Source organism: Euprymna scolopes, chromosome 42, assembly GCF_053919585.1.
Source record: "Euprymna scolopes isolate OS-2025 chromosome 42, ASM5391958v1, whole genome shotgun sequence".
NCBI classification, from domain to species: Eukaryota; Metazoa; Mollusca; class Cephalopoda; order Sepiida; family Sepiolidae; genus Euprymna; species Euprymna scolopes.
In genome coordinates this window covers 30887836-30908786 of record NC_136523.1, presented here as the reverse complement: position 1 = coordinate 30908786, position 20951 = coordinate 30887836, and the positions used below count along the sequence as shown (strand labels likewise).

At 33.1% G+C, this 20951-nt stretch overlaps 1 protein-coding gene across 41 annotated transcripts in view; it reads left to right on the top strand.

The window, feature by feature from the left end:
• LOC145266992 (coronin-2B-like) overlaps nucleotides 1-13247 on the top strand; it is a 370386-nt gene extending 357139 nt beyond the window's left edge. For all 41 annotated transcript variants that reach the window (XM_080122885.1, XM_080122872.1, XM_080122882.1 and 38 more), the window contains one exon: nucleotides 8752-13247. In XM_080122885.1, coding sequence (XP_079979011.1) covers nucleotides 8752-8919 — 168 coding nt within the window. In that variant the 3' untranslated portion in view covers nucleotides 8920-13247. The remainder of the gene's footprint in view (nucleotides 1-8751) is intronic.
• The last annotated feature ends 7704 nt before the right edge of the window (nucleotides 13248-20951 follow it).

The following is a 20951-nucleotide window of genomic DNA, read 5'->3' as shown; positions in this document are numbered from 1 at the left end:
GCCTGACGAATCCTATAGTTGGATGAAACGCAGAATATTCAGTGTAGCTTAATCGCCATATATATTTTATAAATTACTAACTAGCTCTACCTACGTATTGAGCACTTTTGAAGTAAATACTTAAAGTTTACGCATAAATCTATACTTTCGTATATTAAATTTATGTGAATAAATGAAGTAGTTATATATATATATATATATATATTACATGGTAGTCACCACTTATCAAGGTCCAGAGGCCACTCGGGGATAAGGGTCATTGCGTGTAGAGTAATCAGTGGGATAATATCGTAGTAATCGTTAGTAATGGAGATTCGTGAAGAGGATTATTTTATCAGGAACTTGTTTATGTTGGACTTGAAGACATCCAAGTTGTAGTCAGGTGGGAAACAGGCAAATGGAAGAGAGTTCCACAGGCGTGCACTTCTAAGAAGGGAAAGTTATGCCATGGAAACATTGATAACTCCAAAACTATTTATTTAATAAAGCAGGAATTTTCATGGTCATATATGATGCAGGATTTCATTGGCTACAACATTGGCCAAGTAGTGAGTCTCTACGATGAAGAGAAATAAAGTTATCTAGATATGCCAACATTGAATCAACACTGATATTTTAAGTAAATTATTACCAAAAGTATAATTATCATTTTATCTAAATATCCCAATATTAAATTTCGTTAGCTGATTGATGCTTTGACCAAGTTTGGTGACGATTGGTCAAGCGATGTGCATGACCAGTAAATAAATTTGATCAAAAACGTAACCTCTGCCTCGGGAGTAGTAAAAGAAAATTTTTTTTTTCATTTTAATCATTAGAAATTATTCTTTAGAAGATGTTCAGACGTTTTGGACGCTGGAGAAGTGGGAGGGGGGTGAATGTTTGGGGGAAATTTGCAATATTTTTGTTTTTTGTCTGCATGTTTTTGTGTTTTTGTTCGTTTAGTCATTCTAGTAGTATTTTTTTTCTTTTTTTTGTGTTTTTTTTTTTCTTAATGTTTTAAAAATTATAATTTGATTATTTTCCGTTTTGTCTTCCCTACATTTTTTACTTCAATTTTTTTATACCAGATTTTTTTTACCAGTTTTTTATTTCATCAGTATTTTTACCAGTTTTTTAACTTGTTTTTATATTTTACAAGTTTTTATATTTTATCAGTTTTTTTTTTTTATCTTACCACTTTTTCTTATATTACCGGTATTTTATTTTACTAGTATTTTACTAGGTTTTTTCCTGTTTTTTTTTTATATTTTACCAGTTTTTTAATCAGTTTTTTATCAGTTTTTATCTTGCCATTTTATTTTACCAGGTTTTACCTGTTTTCTTTTTACCAGTTTTTTTTTAATTTACTATTATTATTTTTTAATATGAAAATTTGTAAATGTCATTTTGCAAATCTTTTGAGTTTTTGTTAAAATTGAAAACAATTTTATTTTCTTAAGTATTTCTCAACTAGGAGTCGCATGGCTCCCAAAGAGTAGTAGGATGATTTACACTAACCTGTAATCTCAATTAAATGTTAAAGATTGTAAATAAATAGAATTGGTGGAAATATCCTGGAACTGCATGGGGTGGGGGATATATGACTTACTGGGATTCTGAAACAAAAAGAAAATATGGAGGGGGGGATCATACCCAATTCAAAGACTCATTTTTCAAAAATTAAAGAAATCAAATAACCAAATATATTAATTACATATGAAAACGTACTAAGTAATTCGCAATTGTATTTTGATTGTTGCTTGTACTGAGGATTGAACCTTCAGCCTCCAGAAGAGTGTAACTTACAACTGAATTTTACCAAGTACTTTATCCACTATGCCACGGATCATTCTATCCGGTCATGACTGATGAAATGAGGGTATCTCCCTCCCATGGATTAAATACAGGGTTCCGTTTGAAATTTTATGTAGATTCTTGAGTTTGATAGAAAAGTTTCAAGAGTTCCACAAGATACACCTGAAGAAGGTTGGCGGTTACATTGGGCAAAACATTGTGCGAATAACACTCAAGATGAGAACAGTAGTTCGAATAAGCTAAATAATATGAATGATCAACGCTCATCTAAAAGATTTGTGGGCTTCGAAAGGATTAAACTGTCTGAACTGAAACCCTAATTATAAGGATATAAAATGATTAAGCAAATCTTAATCATTTGTTTTTTTTCCCCTCATTTCTTTGCTGGACAGAAGGGGCGGAAAAGATGTTCCTTAGTTGGTTATGCATGACATTTTTTGCTTCAAAAGGTTTTGCATCTCGGTGTCTGTTTTACAAGTATTTTAATAGATTGTGCTCTGAATTCGCTGCACTTGTGCCCCCTCGACGTACATATCACCAACAAACCCACTTAGCAGTAAAATCACACCCCTTCACTGTTGAGGTCCCTAAATACCTGAAGGCTTTTTACTCTAATAGCTTTTTCGCTCAAACAGTTGGACTTTGGAATTCCCTTCCTGCTACCTGCTTTCCTGACTGTACTGATATGCAGAAGTTTAAATGTAAAGTAAACCAACATCTTGTTAATCTTTCCTAGGCGTGGTCCGAAGTAGTAGCCCCTTACGTCTAAGTGGCAGTGTGCTTTATTGGGGGTGAATGTGAGTAAAAAAAAAAAAAAAGGTTTAAATTACAGGATTTTAAAATGATTAAGCTTTGCTTAATCATTTGTTTTTGTCCCCTCATTTCTTTGCGGGGGACAAGAGGGAAAGGGGGAGCTGTTCCTTAGTTGGTTATGCTTGACGTTGCTTTTATGGTTATGTGTCTTGGAGCCAACATCTTTGTTAAGGATAGCATGATACTTAAGACTAAAAAGAAGAGACACAATATTGATAGAAAATCCTTACAAAGGAAAACATTCACATTTTTAATTAAAGTTCAACAGTGCCTGTCCTTTGTCTCTTTTTTGTGAAGTTAGTGGGAGGGGGGAATCTGGATGATGATTTAATTCCAAAGACACAAAAAAAAAAAAAAAACGAAAAAAACATGTCCCTTTCCTTCCGTGGGGAATTCTCCAAGCATTTAATGAAACGTTTTTCTCTTTATAAATGCATGTTTCGCTGAAGAGCGAGGATAATTGCTGAATGTTTCTTTTTTCCATTTGACGGGCCAATGTTCGAACGTTCTGTTTAAAAAAGAAAAAAGAAATTTGCCACAAACGTTTTTGACTTCCATGAGTTGTCTTAAAGCAAGTGATGAATTAAAACATTGCATTTAGTGAATTTATTGGAAGATTAATATCGTTTAAAAACATTTAAGCATACCCTCTCCCTCATATTGAACCTGATTAATGGTCAGTTTGTTTATGCGAATGAGTAGGTTGGTTGGTTGGTTGGTTGGTTGGTTGGTTGGTTGTTTTACAGCATATCAAACTTTTCAGGTTATTTAATACCGAATCCAGTGATTTAAGAAAAAATTTTAATAGAATGATATATAATTGGCATTGCTCCCAGGTTCACTCTGATCCGGAGTGGTAGTACCTGTTAGGGTTCCAACTTTGGGTTAAATAGAAACCGACGTGAAAAAAAAAAACCCAAAAAACAAATATATTATTTGTTTTTTGGGGTTTTTTTTTTTTTTTTTCAAACCCCAAAAAACAAATATATTATTTGTTTTTTGGGGTTTTTTTTTTTTTTCACGTCGGTTTCTATTTAACCCAAAGTTGGAACCCTAACAGGTACTACCACTCTGGGTCAGAGTGAACCTGGGAGCAATGGCAATTAAAGGGTGGTTCCACACTCTCCAAAGCCTGCAAGTTGGGGCCTCACCATCGGATATAGTTTAAGGTCATATCCAGGACCGAATGAGTAGGGCTTCAATGATTGGGAGGTGCCGGTTACAATATGAGACGGTTATTCTTTTGACACTTCTACACTATTAGGACGAAATTTCAGAAATTGTAAAACTGAATTTCACCTAAAAACAATCGTATCTACATATTCCTCATATTTTTAAGATGATTATATCCAAAAATTACGAAAATTATTTATTAAAGAAAATATAAAATAGAATTTAATGAAACCGATCATAAAACACAGAGTTCAACAGAGGTAATTTTCCGTTTGAATTAAACAAAGATGGCGGAAATTTTTCACCTGCTAACATGATTAAAGTTTTTTTGTTTAATAATTCAGTGATATTCAGGTAATTTCGACTGCATAATTTGGAAGCCACTATTGTAACTTATTAGAATTAACAAAAAAATCAGTTGAAACCATTGTTTTTTATCTGAAAATTCCATTTATCGACTACAAAATTTCGTCTCAATTCTGTAGAAGCACAATTTTTTTATTAATAGGTTTCTAAATTCATTTTTGGGGGTGTCATGTGCTACTAGGTGTTGGTAGATGGAGCTGTTAGGGGAAGACAGGAGACATGTTAGCTGGCGAGAAATACTAGTCCTAATCATGCCAATGTAAGAATTGATTTTGGAGACACCTGCACCTATAGAACATTTGAAAACATGCATGGCATTACTAGTTTTTAGCAAATTGTCGTTTATAAATGACTAGCGGGGGTACCCGGCGTTGCCCGGGTGTTTGTATGTGTGTGTGGTTTTGGGTAAATCAAAACTCCTGGGGGGGTTAAAATAAAAATAAAAGTTTTGGTAGGTAAGTATGAGGATCAAACCCGAACCCTTGAGGCAAAGTTGGAAATTAAAGTGTGAAAAAAAAAAATGTGCGACGTTAACCACTGGGCCACCGTGAAATACTAACAGAAACACGTTTGAATTTATTTAATTATTTAGAATTGGCAGGTGCACGTTTTAATGACTTAATGAGGTCAACTTTGACTGCGGGATAGTATTTTATTTAATGCAGGAACGCTTTTTTTATTTTTATTTTCCCAAGATGTTTGGGGGTGGGGCCAGCTCCCCATAACAAGGGGATTGTCCAAATTGAATAGCAATTGTCTGATATAAGGAAAATATTTCCACATTGATCAAAGCTGATTGCTTTTGGACATTTCCGGCGATCGCGACTGGAAAAATACCGCCAGAATTAGTGTCGCTTTTATTATACGAAAAAACCTATTCCACATGTGGCGAGCGAAAAATGTTGAATATTTATCTTTTCAAAGTCGAGCAAATTAAATAGATAGGCGACCTCCATTGTTAGCTCGTAGATATTATGTTTTATATGTGATAGAAAATGTTTTAAGAAGTTGTGAGCCGACCGACCGCTTCTCGGAAAAAAGCCTTTTACAGACATACACAAAAAGCGAACATACATATATACATACACACATTTTCACTTTTATATTTATAGAAGATATGCTTTTTGGGTTTGTTTTAATTTTTCTTTTTTATTATTGCATTTTCACCCCAAACAAGTCACAGTGTCACTTTGATGTAGGGGCTACTATATAGGACATAATTTGTATGGGTACTATGTGGAGTGTGTTGAGCAGCAAGATGTCTGTTTACATTACACTTGAACTTCTGCATATCAGTACAGTCACCAAAGCAGGGATCCGAAAGGCAATTCCAAAGTCTATCAGTCCGAGGGATCAATCAAACAGTATTCTACCATTTAGTAAATACTAAAATTATTTCCATCTGACAGTATGGATTTATGCAATCCCGTTCTACTGCATATATCTTAATGGTAATTTTTTAACATATACATCATGCAACAGATAAGGGAGGAGAAGCTAGGTCGGTAGCCCTTGATATGTCTAAAGCCTTTGACAGGATCTGGTATGAAAGTCTTCTCATGAAAATTTAATCATATAGTATTACGCAACGAATACTTAATATAATCAAATCCTTCTTGAACGAGAGAAAAATCCAGGTTGTCCTCGATGGCCGTACATCCAAACAGCATGATATAAAAGGGTCAACCCTTGGAACTTTATTATTTCTGATATTCATAAACGACCTCCCTGATGAGAGATGGATATATTTACTGATGACACTATGCTCCATGACAGACACAAGGAGAAAATGAATATGCGCATATCCAAGGCAATGGCTGAAACCTTAGAGAATGACCTCCAGTCTGTAGGTCCTGGATATGACCTTAAACTATATCCAGTAGCGAGGCCCCAGCTTGCGGGCTTTGGGGAGTATGGAGCCACTCTTTAATTGGCATTGCTCCCAGGTCCACTCTGACCCGGAGTGGTAGTACCTGTTAGGGTCCCAACTATGGGTTAAATAGAAACTGACTTGGAAACAACAAATATATTCTATTAAAAAATCTTTCTTCAAAATCTTTGGATTCGGCATTAAATAACCTGAAAAGGGTTGATATGCTGTAAAACAAAAACAACCAATCAATCCAGTCTGTAGTGGAATGAAGGATGCATATGGATGGTAACATTTGATGCTATGGAAAGCCTTCTACTCTAATAGTTTCTTTGCTCGGACTGCTAGATTTTGGAATTTCCTTCCTGATTCCTGCTTTGTGACTCTACTGATATGCAGAAATTTAAATGCAATATAAACAGACTCCCCCACATAGTCCCCTATAGATTTGATCTCGATTAGTAACCCCTTTCATCCAAGTGGTAATATGCCATGTTCGGGGTAAATAACGAATAAGAAAAAAAACTTTTTTTAGGCTGGAGATGGGGGTGGTGCATTCTAGATGGCTACAAAAATAACCATGTACAGACCTATCGACATTCTCTGGTGATTTCACTCTTTGGCTAATCAAAGGAGGAGGAGGTATGTTACCTAGAAGGATGGTTACCCTCAATGCAACCTCAAGGTGATACAGGTATGCACAAATGAGATTTACAATTGTTAACTTCTCTCTGAGCAAGTCACGTGGGTTCTCATATTGTTATGAAAATAAAATGTGATTCTGTTCTCTTTATGTGAAAAAAGTAAACCAACTTTGCCATCTAGTGGGCGATGATCCCTGCTCCTTTCTACAAGCCCTTCTCCACAGAAGAGATATTACTTATTACTAGTACTTTCTCTACTCTATTGTTATTTCCAGGATAGGTGCTTGACTTAGTTCCAATCTCCCCCCTCCCCTATAAAACATTCACTGCAAGAACTCGACTTCTTTCACCATTTCAGAAAATTTTCCTTTCTTTTTCTGTGTACTTAAGACCAAATGAAGTTTCTAGGAACAAAGTTTATTTCCAAGAACCTCCCAGTTGTGAAACATAAATGTTTAACATCCAATTGACAATCACATTAGTCCTTATCCTCAAGTGTTTTTTTTTTTGTTTTAATAAATAGGACAGAAAAAGGGTGTATGGATTGTTTTGTTGTAGTTTTGTCTACTTTTTTTTATTATTTATTTTTTAAAATAAATTTGGCTTTGAGTGACTTTTGACCTTGATGGTGGCTTCTTTTTTTTTTACTATTGAATCAACACTTAATGATAAAAGCCACTTGAGGATAATGAGGTGGAAATACTTGAGGAAAGATGAGGGACACTATGGAAGTACTAACATTGGTGAATAGTATGAATTGAATTGATTATTACTTATGGAGTTGTTTTTGACAAGAATTTGTTGGTACTGGATTTGAAGATGACCATGTTGTAATCAGCAAAGAAGCAGTCTCGTAGTAATGTGTTCCACAGATGGGAAAACCATTATAAAGAAGTTCTGTCCATAGAAATTCCATCTAATACTTTGTTTGATTGTTTTTGCTTAAAGATATATCGACCCTTTTGGGTTATTTAATGCCGAATCCAATAATTTTTGGAAAAGTTTTTATACTTACAAGTTCTTTATATGTTCAAATATGACACTTTGAGGAGAAAAGGAAGAGTTCTTGCTGTAAATGTAAGATATAAGAAGGCTCCAAAGATCAAAGATCAATCGAACATCTTTTATGGTAAAATTAGTTTAAAAAAAAAAAATAGGGAAGGGTTTGTTTTGTTTTTTTTTCTTAATGAATTAATTTTTTATTTTGCAATGGGGAAGTGGTACTTTTTTTAATGATTTTATTTATTTTCTTTTTTAATGAATTTTTTATTTTGCAATGGGGAAGTGGTATTATTTTTAATGGTTTTATTTATTTTCTTTTTTAATGAATTAATTTTTTATTTTGCAATGGGAAGTGTTTTTTTTAATGGTTTTATTTATTTTCTTTTTTAATGAATTAATTTTTTATTTTGCAATGGGGAAGTGTTTTTTTAATGGTTTTATTTATTTTCTTTTTTAATGAATTAATTTTTTATTTTGCAATGGGGAAGTGTTTTTTTTAATGGTTTTATTTATTTTCTTTTTTAATGAATTAATTTTTTATTTTGCAATGGGGAAGTGTTTTTTTTAATGGTTTTATTTATTTTCTTTTTTAATGAATTAATTTTTTATTTTGCAATAGGGAAGTGTTTTTTTTTTAATGGTTTTGTTTATTTTCTTTTTTAATGAATTAATTTTTTATTTTGCAATGGGGAAGTGTTTTTTTTAATGGTTTTATTTATTTTCTTTTTTAATGAATTAATTTTTTATTTTGCAATAGGGAAGTGTTTTTTTTTTTAATGAATTAATTTTTTATTTTGCAATGGGGAAGTGTTTTTTTTTTTTAATGGTTTTGTTTATTTTCTTTTTTTATGAATTAATTTTTTATTTTGCAATGGGGAAGTGTTTTTTTTTTTAATGGTTTTGTTTATTTTCTTTTTTAATGAATTAATTTTTTATTTTGCAATGGGGAAGTGTTTTTTTTTTTTTAATGGTTTTATTTATTTTCTTTTTTAATGAATTAATTTTTTATTTTGCAATGGGGAAGTGGTATTTTTTTAATGGTTTTATTTATTTTCTTTTTTAATGAATTAATTTTTTATTTTGCAGCTGCGCAAAGCCTATTTCCAACAAGTGGAAGAGATCAAGAGTTTGAAAGAGCAGGTATCCGTCAAGGATAAGCGAATCCGTCAACTAGAGGAAGAGGTCAGTTCGTTAAGGCAGCATCGGATCACCGGGGAAGGTGGCAGCACGGCAGGCGAGGAGAGCAACTGCTGAGAAGGTGGCTGTGGGAGGGAAGAGGGAGGGTGGTAGCTGACCACTCTCCTTCACCTTTCCACTCCCCAACATGCGCACACTCGCCCACATCTCAGGACAAAGAAACAAACCGGACCTGTTCATCTATTACACCTGCCTCCTTCATAATCTCTCTGTTAAGTGGATGAAACTTGACCACTTGAGGAAAGAAGAAAAAGAAAAATGACCTTTGACCTTCTGCAACCTTTGCCCCTCCTCCTCCTCCTCCTCTGTTGTTTAGTCGATGCTATTGTTGAAATGTCCAGTGCATGAGTGGTACTTCATTTTTTTTCTTTTACTCTTTATTTGTTGGCTCAAACTGTATTTTCGTTAAATATGAAAATCTGCAGGGAGGGGTGGGGGTGGGGCAGTTCATCATCCTCATAATCACCTCCCCAACCCTTTCCCAGTGACTACACCCCCTCCTCTACAACTCCCCAAGAGGATTTGTGATTTCAAGTTGATAATAATAATAATAAAAAATATCACCAACAAAGGTTAAGAATAGTAAAAAAGATTAAATAGAATAAAGAATAAATAACCCTAACCCTAATACCACCCATGTCACTCTTCCAGATGTTCATCATCTATACATATGTGCAGTGCAAAATTAAGAAAAGCAACTGCCTTTGAAAAGGTGTGTGTGTGGGGGGGGGTAATAATCACACACACATCCCCCCCCCCCCAACCATTTCCCAGTGAACACCTCCCCTTCTCTCGATTTTCCAAAGGGGATTTCTGCTTCCAATTTTAAACAAAAATATATCACCAATAAAGATTAAAGAATATCATTGAATGAAGATTTAATTTTATCTGCCATCCGAACTACCCTAACCCTAATCATACCCACCCGACTCTTCCAGCTTCCCAAATTTGCACCCGTGCATATGTGCAGTTCAAAATCATGAGAAGCAACCGCTTTTTAAAATGCCCCCCCCACCAACTTCATAAAAAAAAGAAAAAATTCTATCCCCCACCTCCTGTCTGTTTAGATCCAATGTTCTTTATGCTCGTCTTTGAAATTTAATTCATTGCAAGAATCCTAAACACATCTTATTTATATGCTCCTCATCAATTGCTTCAACACCATTAAGAGGCGCAAGTTTTTCTTTTCTAATATCTTGTCTCCTTTTCCAGAATTTTAAAATTATGACAAACAACTGTTTTTAAAAAATACCTTCTCCTTTACTTCTTTAAAAAAAAAAAATCTACCCCACCCCCATAAGATCCAATGATTTTGAAATTTGATTCATTACAAGAACCCTACACCCACCTTAAAAAATAAGGAGTATTTTTATTTATATACACCCTGCATCAACTGTTTTACCACCATCCTCTTCCAAACCTCAAGAGGCGCAATTTCCTTTCTTTTTTTTTTTTATTGTTTTTTTTATATCCTGTTTCCTTTTCCAGTAAAAATCATCAAAGGTAACTGCTTTTTAAAAATACCTCCCCTCTCACTTCAAAATATTTTTTTTTTTTTTTAATATTCTGTCTCCTTTCCCAGTGACCATGCATCTCCTAAATTCCTTCAAGGTGATTTGTGCTTTCAGTAAATAAAAAAAATATCTTTCATCAAAAAAGATTAAAGATTTTAATAAAAATTAATTTAATTAAAAAAAAAAGATTTTAATTTCTCCAAAACCTATCCTAACCTGATATTTAAGATCCTGGTTATCCTAAACCCATACCCATACATGTGTGCAGTACAAAACCACAAGAATGATCTGTCTGTAAAAATATCTCTCCCTACCACACACTTCTTTTAAAAATTGAAAAAAAATTCCTCATTTGGGCCCAATTTCTAGCATGAGTCTTGATAACTGATCACCCAGAAAGTAAAAAAAGAAAAAAAAAAAAAAATTTTTTTAAATTAATAAATTTGTCATTTTTCACTCAAGATGGGGGGGGGGGACTATAACATCAATTAATCAGCTGCTATTTTGAAATGTTTATATTATATATTAAGTGTATTGATCAGACTATTATTCTCATCTTCAGTGTTATTCATGCAACGTTTCGGTCGGGTTAACCTTCGACCGTCCTCAAGCATGTTTTTGAAAACAACAACCAACATGTTGTTTCCAAACAATAACCAATATGCCTGAGGACGGTCGAAGGCTAAACTGGCTGAAAGGTTGCACGAATAACACTCCAGATGAAAACAGTAGTCTGATCAAAACAAGTAATATAAACAATGACCCCTCAACTCCAAAAGTCAAAACTTTAAAGTTTAGTTCGTCTTAGTTTATAGAAAACAACTTTTTTTCTTTTTTTTTTCAGTTTTATTGTGAAAATCAAATCAGTGTTTTCTTTTTTCTTTTTTGTGTGTATTCAGATTAGCATTTTTTATAGCAATAATCAAAAATGAAGAAAACTTTTATATTGTAGCTACTTGTCACGGAATGAAGATTGCATATTCCAAAAATCACAAAAATTAGTCAAGTATTTTTTTTTATTTACGAAAAACAAATTTGCTGTTTTTTACTGACAAATGACAGATCAGACTGTGTTTTACTACAGAACATCTGCCCTTGTCCAACGATTTATTGAACACTTTTTTTCATCCTGATCAATACAGAGTAAAATTTTATTTTCTTGAATAAAAATAAAAACTACTTGATCAAATTAGGTGATTTTTGGAATTTTTTATTTTCATCCCGCGACTGGTACATATATCATATAAACATTTCTGTATTTTCTTTAATTTTAATTGCTGATATAAGTGCCAGTTTGATTAAGCACCAAATTTTTTTATAAGTGAATCCGAAATATAACGAAAATTAATGATTTAAAATGTCAGACAATTCATTGACATCGGAGTTGGCCGCCATTTTGGGTGAAAATTTATCAAAGTTTATCTTTTCTCATTTTTGGAATTTTATTAGGTTCTTTTGCATTAGAACTGGATATTCAAAAGAAAACATGCATTTTAAATAAAAACAGAATTACATAATTACATGTCATGTCGTAAATAAAAATAATTACAAGAAAATATAAAATTTATGGAACAATGTAGGTTTTGCGGTTTAGTCTATAGCAACAAATATGACAAACTGAATTATCTCCCTTGTTTTCACTTTACTTTCAAATTAAAAATTAAAGAATCAATTTTTTTTTTATTTTGTTGGTTTTTTATTGTAAAAATAGGTCTAGCAAATCTTTTATTCCATTACTTTTATAATTTATAGAATTTCTACTAATTTCAACATGACATAATTATGTAATAGGGTTTTTTTTTTTACTTAAAATGCATTTTTTGGATTTTTTAATTATCCAATTATAATGTACAAACACCTTATTCGTTACAAGAACCCTAAACCCACCTTCAAAAAATTAAAAAAAAAAAAAGGATATTTTTATTTATACACTCATCAACTGCCCCTCCTCTTCCAAACCTCCAATGTGGTTGGTGGGGTACCAAAAAGAGCAATTTTCCTTAATATATATATATATATATATATATATATATATATATATATATATATATATATATATATATATGTATATATATGTATATATATATAAGATGATTGATAATTTATAATTAAAATTAAAAATTGGTTTCATAAGGAAGAAAAACAAAATCAATAAATTGTACGATCGTTTCGGATATATATGCCTATCGAGCTTATTATATATCTACATTACAACGAGCACTATTTTCTTGTATTTTATTTTAATTGTATTAATGAATGCACTAATACATTAAAATATACTCTGCTCTTTAGACTCTTGTTCTAATCCCCTATATATATATATATATATATATATAGGTACACGTACACACACTCACACTATCTCCTTTCAGATTTTTTTTTAATGTCTTAAAAATTTAATCATCGTCATCCTCTCCCTCCCGACCCTACCTTCTCTACAACAAAAAAAAAAAGAGAGACAAAGGACATGCGCTGTTGAACTTTAGTTAAAAAGGTGAATGTTTTCCTTTATAAGGATTTACTATGAATATCGTGTCTCTTCTTGGCTTGAGTCTTCGGTGTTTTCTTGGACTGTCGACAAAAAAAGAAAATTGTATGCAGAGAGAAAGAAAAAAAAATGAATGCAAAAAAAAAAACTAAGAAAAACTTTTAAAAAGAAAAAAAGAAACAAATCTTTTAATTGCAAAAATTAAATAAAAATCTAAAAAAGCAACAAAAAAAATTGAATGAAATGCTGTCGAATTGTAAACATTAAAAATGGAAAAAACTTTCTTTTTTTTTATTTTATTTTATCACAAAAATTATTTTTTTTGTTAAATGAAAATCTTTATTGTACAATAAATTGTCTATAAAAACAAAAGTTTAAAAATATTTATTTTTGTTTGTTTGCATGTGTGTGTGTGTGTGTGTGTGTGTCTCTCTCTCTCTCTCATATATATATATATATATATATGTTAATCATTTACTTTCTTTTTTTTTACTTGGGAGTCACCAGTTATCAAGGTCCAAAGGCCACTCAAGGATAAGGATTAATGAATGTAAGGTGGTAATGTAGTAATCGTTAATGGTGTAAATTGCGTAGTTTAATTATTTATGAGGATGGCTCAACAAGAATTTGTTTACATTGGATTTGAAGGTTACTATGTTGTATTCAACCAGGAAGCAGGACAGCGAAACAGTGTTCCACAAGCGGGTAGTTTTAGAAAAGAAGTTTTGTTCATGAAGTCTGTGTTTAGATTTAGGCACAATTAGAGAGTGGAAGAAATTGTATATAGTGGTTGAAACTAGTCAAGTATTTTTTGTGAAAGTTTTGCAAAACGAGGGACCAAAGATTGGATTTCAGTTGAAAACTTATCATGAAAATAACGGTAGAGCAGAGACAAGCTCACAACGTCTCTTCTGCGGGGAAAGAGGTTGCAGGGAAGAAAAAAGGGCATTACCTACTAGATTTCAAAACCGGCTTTGAACTCTATCAAGGCTGGATAGTGCTCACCGAGCAGCTCCTGCTCAGATGTGGCAACAGTATGCCATTTTAGGGCATGCTTTGCTCTTACACAGACGGAGAAGTGCATCGGCAGTGAGATACCTACTGGAGTGGTAGAGTGATCCAACCATTTTTCCAGCAATCTTAACAGATTTAATGTAAGTGTTCCATTTCAGCTATTTTAGGGTGTGCCTGGCTCTTACACAGATTCTTGAAGCGTACTCGGTTTGTATATACCAATCATAATGGATTAAAAAAATGTTCTGATAAAGTTTTTTATAGTGAAAAAAATATTTTATATAAATTTTGGAAAAAGTCCAAGCTCAATAAATGCCTTTTTATTCAGTTCCAGAGCATATATCTCTATATAAATAAAATGAACTCATTTTTTCACGACGGATTTTGACCTTAATAGGATTAAAAATCAAGATATTTCATGCAAATATAATATGCACAAACGGCAGAACAATATCTGAGGTGTGTTATAGGCTTATTATTTCTCAAATTCCTCGATAATCTTAGATTTCTATACTTTTTCTGCTGAGAAGTCACGGCCAAAATCGGTTAAGATCAATGGAAGTGGTAAAATATTTTCTCTCTAATAAATTCCTCCTCCCCCTGCCACCACTTAACACCGTTTGGGGATCGTTCACAAGGAACAGTTGAGAAGAGAACACCGGTTTGGCTTCGTAGTTCTTTCATGTGAAGTTATTTAAAATCACTAAACTAAGCTGCAGTGCTCTGTGGCGTAGTGGTTAGCGTGCTGGACAATTCACATTATATTTTCACGTTCGCGCCGACCTACCGTAGTCGTTTTTTTTTTTTTTTTTTTTTTTTTTTTTTCCTAAACAACTGGAATGGACTTTTCTTGGTGGCCGAACTGTTAACGTTGCAGATGTTTTTTTTTGTTTTTTTTTTTCACACTTTATTTTCCTACTTTTACTCATGACTCCGGGCTTGATCCTTCCTACTTACCTACCATAACATTTTTTAAAACTCCCCCCCCCCCCCGTCCCGGAAACAAACACTCGGGCAACGCCGGGTACCCCTGCTAGTAGTGTAATATAATGATTGTCTATATAATTTATATAAGTTTTTTTTAAGGTAAACATCTGATGAGTATGTGATTGAATATGCAGCAATAACATAATTTTGCAAACTTGTTAGCCACAATACAAAATAATATTGTAATGGATACCTTTTTAAAAGTAATAAATAACCAACTGAGAAAACTTGATACTTGAAACTTTGAGAATTATATATAATGGTTGCATCGAATGGTTTGCTAAATGTAAATCCAATGAAACTCACATGATTATTAAATAAAGAATGCTCAATGCAGGACAGAGCTCGTATATAGTCTGTTTATTATACAAACATTATTGGTTACATATGTGCATACATGTTTCAGTGGAACTCCAATTCAAGGATAACACTTCATCAGACAAAAAAAGAATCGATATTGAAACAGGAGTCAAAATTACATTAATTTTATAAGATATTCAGGCATGGTTTACATTCTGGAAGGAAATGAGGTGTTTACTTTGTGAATGTGAGCAGTAGGGGTTTTTGGACGAAGGTGTGGTGAAGGAGGAAGTAAAGAGGGGAAGTACAATTTCATGTGATTAAATTGTCCCAGTGGGGATGTGTTGATATTCTTTTAACTCGGTGGTTGTTTATTGGTCTAAGCTTTTGTTTTGATCTGAAGTAATATTATATTCTTATCGTCATTACTTCCCTAATGAAGTCGCCACCAGAACAGAAAAACAACCATAAAAACCCAAGATAGCATGCACATATGTAACCAATAATGTTTATATAATAAACAGACTATATATATATATATATATATATATATATATATATATATATAGGCATGATGAATCCTAGCATGGATGAAGCGCAGAATATTCTGTGTAGTTTAATTGCCATACATATTTTATAACTTACTACCTAGCTCTACCTATGTATTAAGCACTGTTGAAGTAAATACTTAAGGTTTACGCATAAATTTATACTTTCATATATTAATTTATGTGATTAAATGAAGTAGTCATATATATATATATATATATATACAGTGATGATCATATTTATTGGCACGGTAAAATAAAAGTTAAATTTTGTCTAATAAATTCTAAAAAAGGGATTAAATTAAAGAAAATAACAAAGTATATTATGTATTTTTAACTGGCCTTTCCGATGCAGCAATCGGATTTTAGAAAAAATAAATAACAAAGGAACAACAAACATAATTGCAAAAAACCCTTGTTCAAAATTATTGGCACGATTTATTTAATAATCAATTGTATAGCCTTTGGCCTTGATTACCTTCCTCAGTCGCTTTTCATAGTTTACAACCAAGTTGTTGCACTCTTCAGTAGTAATTTTAGCCCACTCTTCCTGACAATAATCCTCCAATTGAATAAGATTCTTAGGCTTCCTTTGCATTACCCTCAATTTTAATGTTCTCCATAAATTTTCAATTGGATTAAGGTCTGGGCTTTGTGATGGCCACTCCAAAACATTAATATGATTGTCCTCAAGCCATTTCTTAGTCAGTTTAGCCGAATGCTTTGGGTCATTATCTTGCATGAACCACCAACGACGACCAAGTGAGAGCTCTTTAGCAGAGTCTTTCAGGTTTTCATCCAATATTTTAACATAATCTTCCTTTTTTATGCTACCTGTGACCTTAAGTCGCCCTGGTCCAGAGACAGCAAAGGATCCCCAAAACATCAAACTGCCTCCACCGTGCTTCACTGTGGGTATGGTGTTCTTAGGCAGGAAAGCTTCGCCAGATTTTCTGTAAATATAAGACACTTTATTATGGCCAAATAACTCTATTTTCGTTTCGTCAGTCCATAGAACACGTTTCCAGAATGCAACATCTTTATCAATATGACGTTTTGCAAAGGCTAGCCTTGCTTTCAGGTGCATAGGCTTCAATAAGGGAGTCTTTCTCAGACGACATGCTTTTAAACCAGCTCTCTTCAAAACTCTACCAACTGTATGTCGAGATACATTCACTCCAGAGGTGCTCTGTTCATCAACAATCTCCCCAACAGAGATCCTTGGGTTTTGTTTTACTTGTCGAACAATTTTCTGTTCATCTCTTGGGGAAAGAATCCTTTTTCTCCCTCTACCCTCTAAACTCATAATGTGGCCTTGCGATTTGAACTTGTTTATTATGGCTCTAACAGTGGATTTGGGAAGGTTTAGCTTCTTTGAAATCTTATCATAGCCCTCCCCATTGGTATGGCATGCTACAACAAGCTTCCTGACGTCTTCGCTGTGTTCCTTAGTTTTAACCATGGCGATTGAAAATTATAATTTAGTCACTTATAATAGTTTAAATAAATCGCTATCTAAAAATTATCTGAAAAAAATTATTCACTGAATTAGCGTTAAACAAGTATAATATGGCTATAAAAAAGTTCAGAAAGCACGTAAACCGGAAATTGATTGATATTATACTGATACTAAAAGAAAAACAAAGCCGTGCCAATAATTTTGAACAAGGGTTTTTTGCAATTATGTTTGTTGTTCCTTTGTTATTTATTTTTTCTAAAATCCGATTGCTGCATCGGAAAGGCCAGTTAAAAATACATAATATACTTTATTTTCTTTAATTTAATCCCTTTTTTAGAATTTATTAGACAAAATTTAACTTTTATTTTACCGTGCCAATAAATATGATCATCACTGTATATATATTTATATTCTTACTTTAAATAAGAATACAGCAAGAAACACGGGGTTATGGGTGAAAGACAAAGGGGTTTATTTACAAGGGAATACATGTGACATAAGAGTTACTCAACATCTTGTCGAACACCGAACGTACCTTCCTGGCAAACATAATTTCAGCTGGGGATAATTTAGCATTTGGATTTGGATTTAGTGTTATCCTATATATTGCTAAGAATCTTTGAATGCTTTTTTCTTCCGTGTCGATATTATTATTCTTTTTTATAGCTCGTTTAAAAATATCAACAAATCTTTCTGCTCGTTCGTTTGATCAAGATTTAAAAGTTGGTGTTGTAATGTGTTCAATGGTGAGTGCATCATAGTAGTGCTTGAATTCCTGACCTGTGAACATAGTGCCATTATCACTAACAATTATTTTCAGAACTCCGAACCGACTAAATACCTCATCCAGCGCTTTTATTGCGTTTGCTGCTGTAGTGTGTTTGTATTCAAAAATTTCTGGCCATTTTGAAATACTATCTATGATTACTAGGTAATAATATCCCTTCAGAGGTACTACATAATCGATATGGATGCATGCCCAGGGTACATCTGAATGAATCTATGAAACTTTCTTACGGCATACACAATTGCCAAACCCTCTTTTTCGATCTGACTGTACTTTCTTTCAGCAGGTAATAAAACCCTCGAGGCGTGAGAAATTGGTTTAGTAGATCTATCTTCCATTCTGTGTAGAAGCACCGCTCCTAAACCGTATTCGCTTGCATCTGCCGCTACAATTAGATCATTTTTCAGATCGTAATATGCTAACGCTAGATCCAATAACAAACATCTTTTAATTTTTTGGAATGCTTCCTCACATTCCTTTGTCCAGGGCCATTTTTATTCTTCTTCAATAATTCATTTAATGGTGCTCTTCGTTCATGCATATTTAGGATATAAGAATTATAGTAGTTTAACTGTAACTAGTAGAATAACTGTAACTTCTCTACATTGTCTGGTCTAGGCATATCTCTAATTGCTTCTGTCCTATTTGGGTTAGGTCTTCTACCTTTCCAATCAATTATTTGTCCCAAATATTCAATCTTGTCCATACCAAAATTACATTTTTCGAGAATCACTTTAAATCCATAGTCTTCTATTTTCTTGAATACCTTCCGAATATGGTTTTTATGTTCTTCAACATTTTTGCTTCTTATCAAAATGCCGTCTAAATAAGCCATTGCAAAATCCAAGCCTGCTAGCATGGCATCCATAATTAGTTGGAATAAATTTGGTGCTAATTTCAACCCAAACAGCAATCGTTTTAGGGAAAATAATCCTTTATGAGTATTCATTGTCAGGTATTTAGAACAATCTTCGTGGACTTTGACCTGCAAATATGCTTCTGACAAGTCAATTTTTGCGAAAATTTTTCCTCCATTTAGCTTAGAAAATATTTCCTCAGGGGCAGGGAGTGGTTAGTTATGATCGTTTAAGGGATCGTTAAGTCCCGTTGAAAAATCTTCACATACCCTGATTTTTTTAATTTTTATTTTTCACATAAACTGTGGGTAATGCCCATTCAGAGTAATCCATTTTTTTTATTACTCTGATTTCTTTGAGTCTATTTAATTCTTTCTCAATTATTTCTAATGCCGAATACAGAACCTTCCTTTTGGGTTTAAACACCGGTTTCGTTTCATCTTTCAGTTCAAATTTCACTTCTGCTTTAGTGCAGCAACCCAGACCTTCAGAAAATACATTTTTAAAATCCTTCTTCAAATCCCCAACAAATCTTCCTGGCAGTTTGGAACTTTCAGATCCTGACACACATTTACTCTTTTGCAAAATGAGTTTATTGGTTTCTCCCATAAATTGAAAAGTATAATCAAATCTATACCGAATAGATTAGAATTTTTTCCAGGTATCATATACATTTTAGTTTTTAACGTCTTTTCATTCAGGGTCACATACTTTTGACTTGTGTCCTTTATGCCCGCACTTATAGCATATTTTGCTTTTGAAGTAGCACTCTTTTGTGAAGTAATTCTTTCCTCCACACGTCTTACAGTATTTTTTTACATAGTGGTCACCTTGCTTTACCCTTTGTATTTTGTCAACATTTTTCTCTTCGATACTAGTATTATCCTGTTTTAAGTTTAACAGTTTCTGGCATTCCTCAGTAACTTTCTGTAAGGTTGTTTCTATGTCTTGGTTCATAATGGATAATATCCTAGAACAAATCTCTTTATCCTTCGAGGATGTTAACCCTTGCACAAATATTAAGCATTTAAACATGTCCTCTTTTAGGTCTTTCAACTTAACTCACATTAGGCATTTACTCTCCCAGCATAGGCGATAAAGTCTTCATCTTGTTTCAAAATATTTAAACACCTATAACGAGTATAAAATAAGCTATCCCGTTCCCCGAAAATGTTCGATAAAATTTCTATAGTCCCTTTAAAAGAAACCGACACCTTGCTGCCCAAATCCCTACATAGTACCCCAGTAGTTGTTGCCCCTGATAGTAGCCCCCTACACCAAAGTGGCAATTTATCTTGTTTGGGGTGAAAATGTAATAAAAAAAAAATAAAATAAAATAAAATATCTTCGGGTTTCCTTGGGAGTATAACATTTGTATACTTGGTATTTTCATGAGAACCCAGTTTTTGCAACAGTAAAATAATTTTTTCTTCATCCGACCGACCCTGTTAAGACCTGGAAGGAGAAATAGAGAAAAATACTCCCAAAAGAGGGGACATCATTGAAGACCTAACTTTGCACCTCCCAAGTTTTGTTACAAATAGTGGGAAGCAGTGGGTAGCCACAAACCGGATCAGAACAAGACACTACAGGAATGTAGTAAACAAACACAGGTGGAGACAAATAGACGCACTAATATGCCCAAAGTGTAAGGAAGCTCCCAGGACATAGACCACTTGATCCTACACTGTCCAGTCACCCAACTGGAAGGAGGTTGTACAACAGCCCATCTTTCTGAAGACAATGTCTCAGACTGGCAAAAAATAGCTGTCTAGCGGTCTAACCCATACAATATTACTACTAATACCAGTACAATATTTGAAAATATTTGAATTTGTAGTATGAAAAGGATGTTTATGTTTTGTTTTGTTTTTTAGGGCAAAATATAGCCGTTAAAATTCAAAGTATGCAATGCGTTTATGACATGAAATAAATTAAAAACTTTTTTCTCAAATCACCATCATCATATCATATGACTTCGAGGATTCTATTGTTGGCATTGGTTTCCCTGATATTTTTCTGGTCAGAATTTTTTCTAGAAAGACATCAGGGATTACAGGAGGTTGCCAACATTCTAAGTGGAAGTGATTTTTGTGGAATTAACTGGATTCAAACTCGGAACACTTAGATTGTCA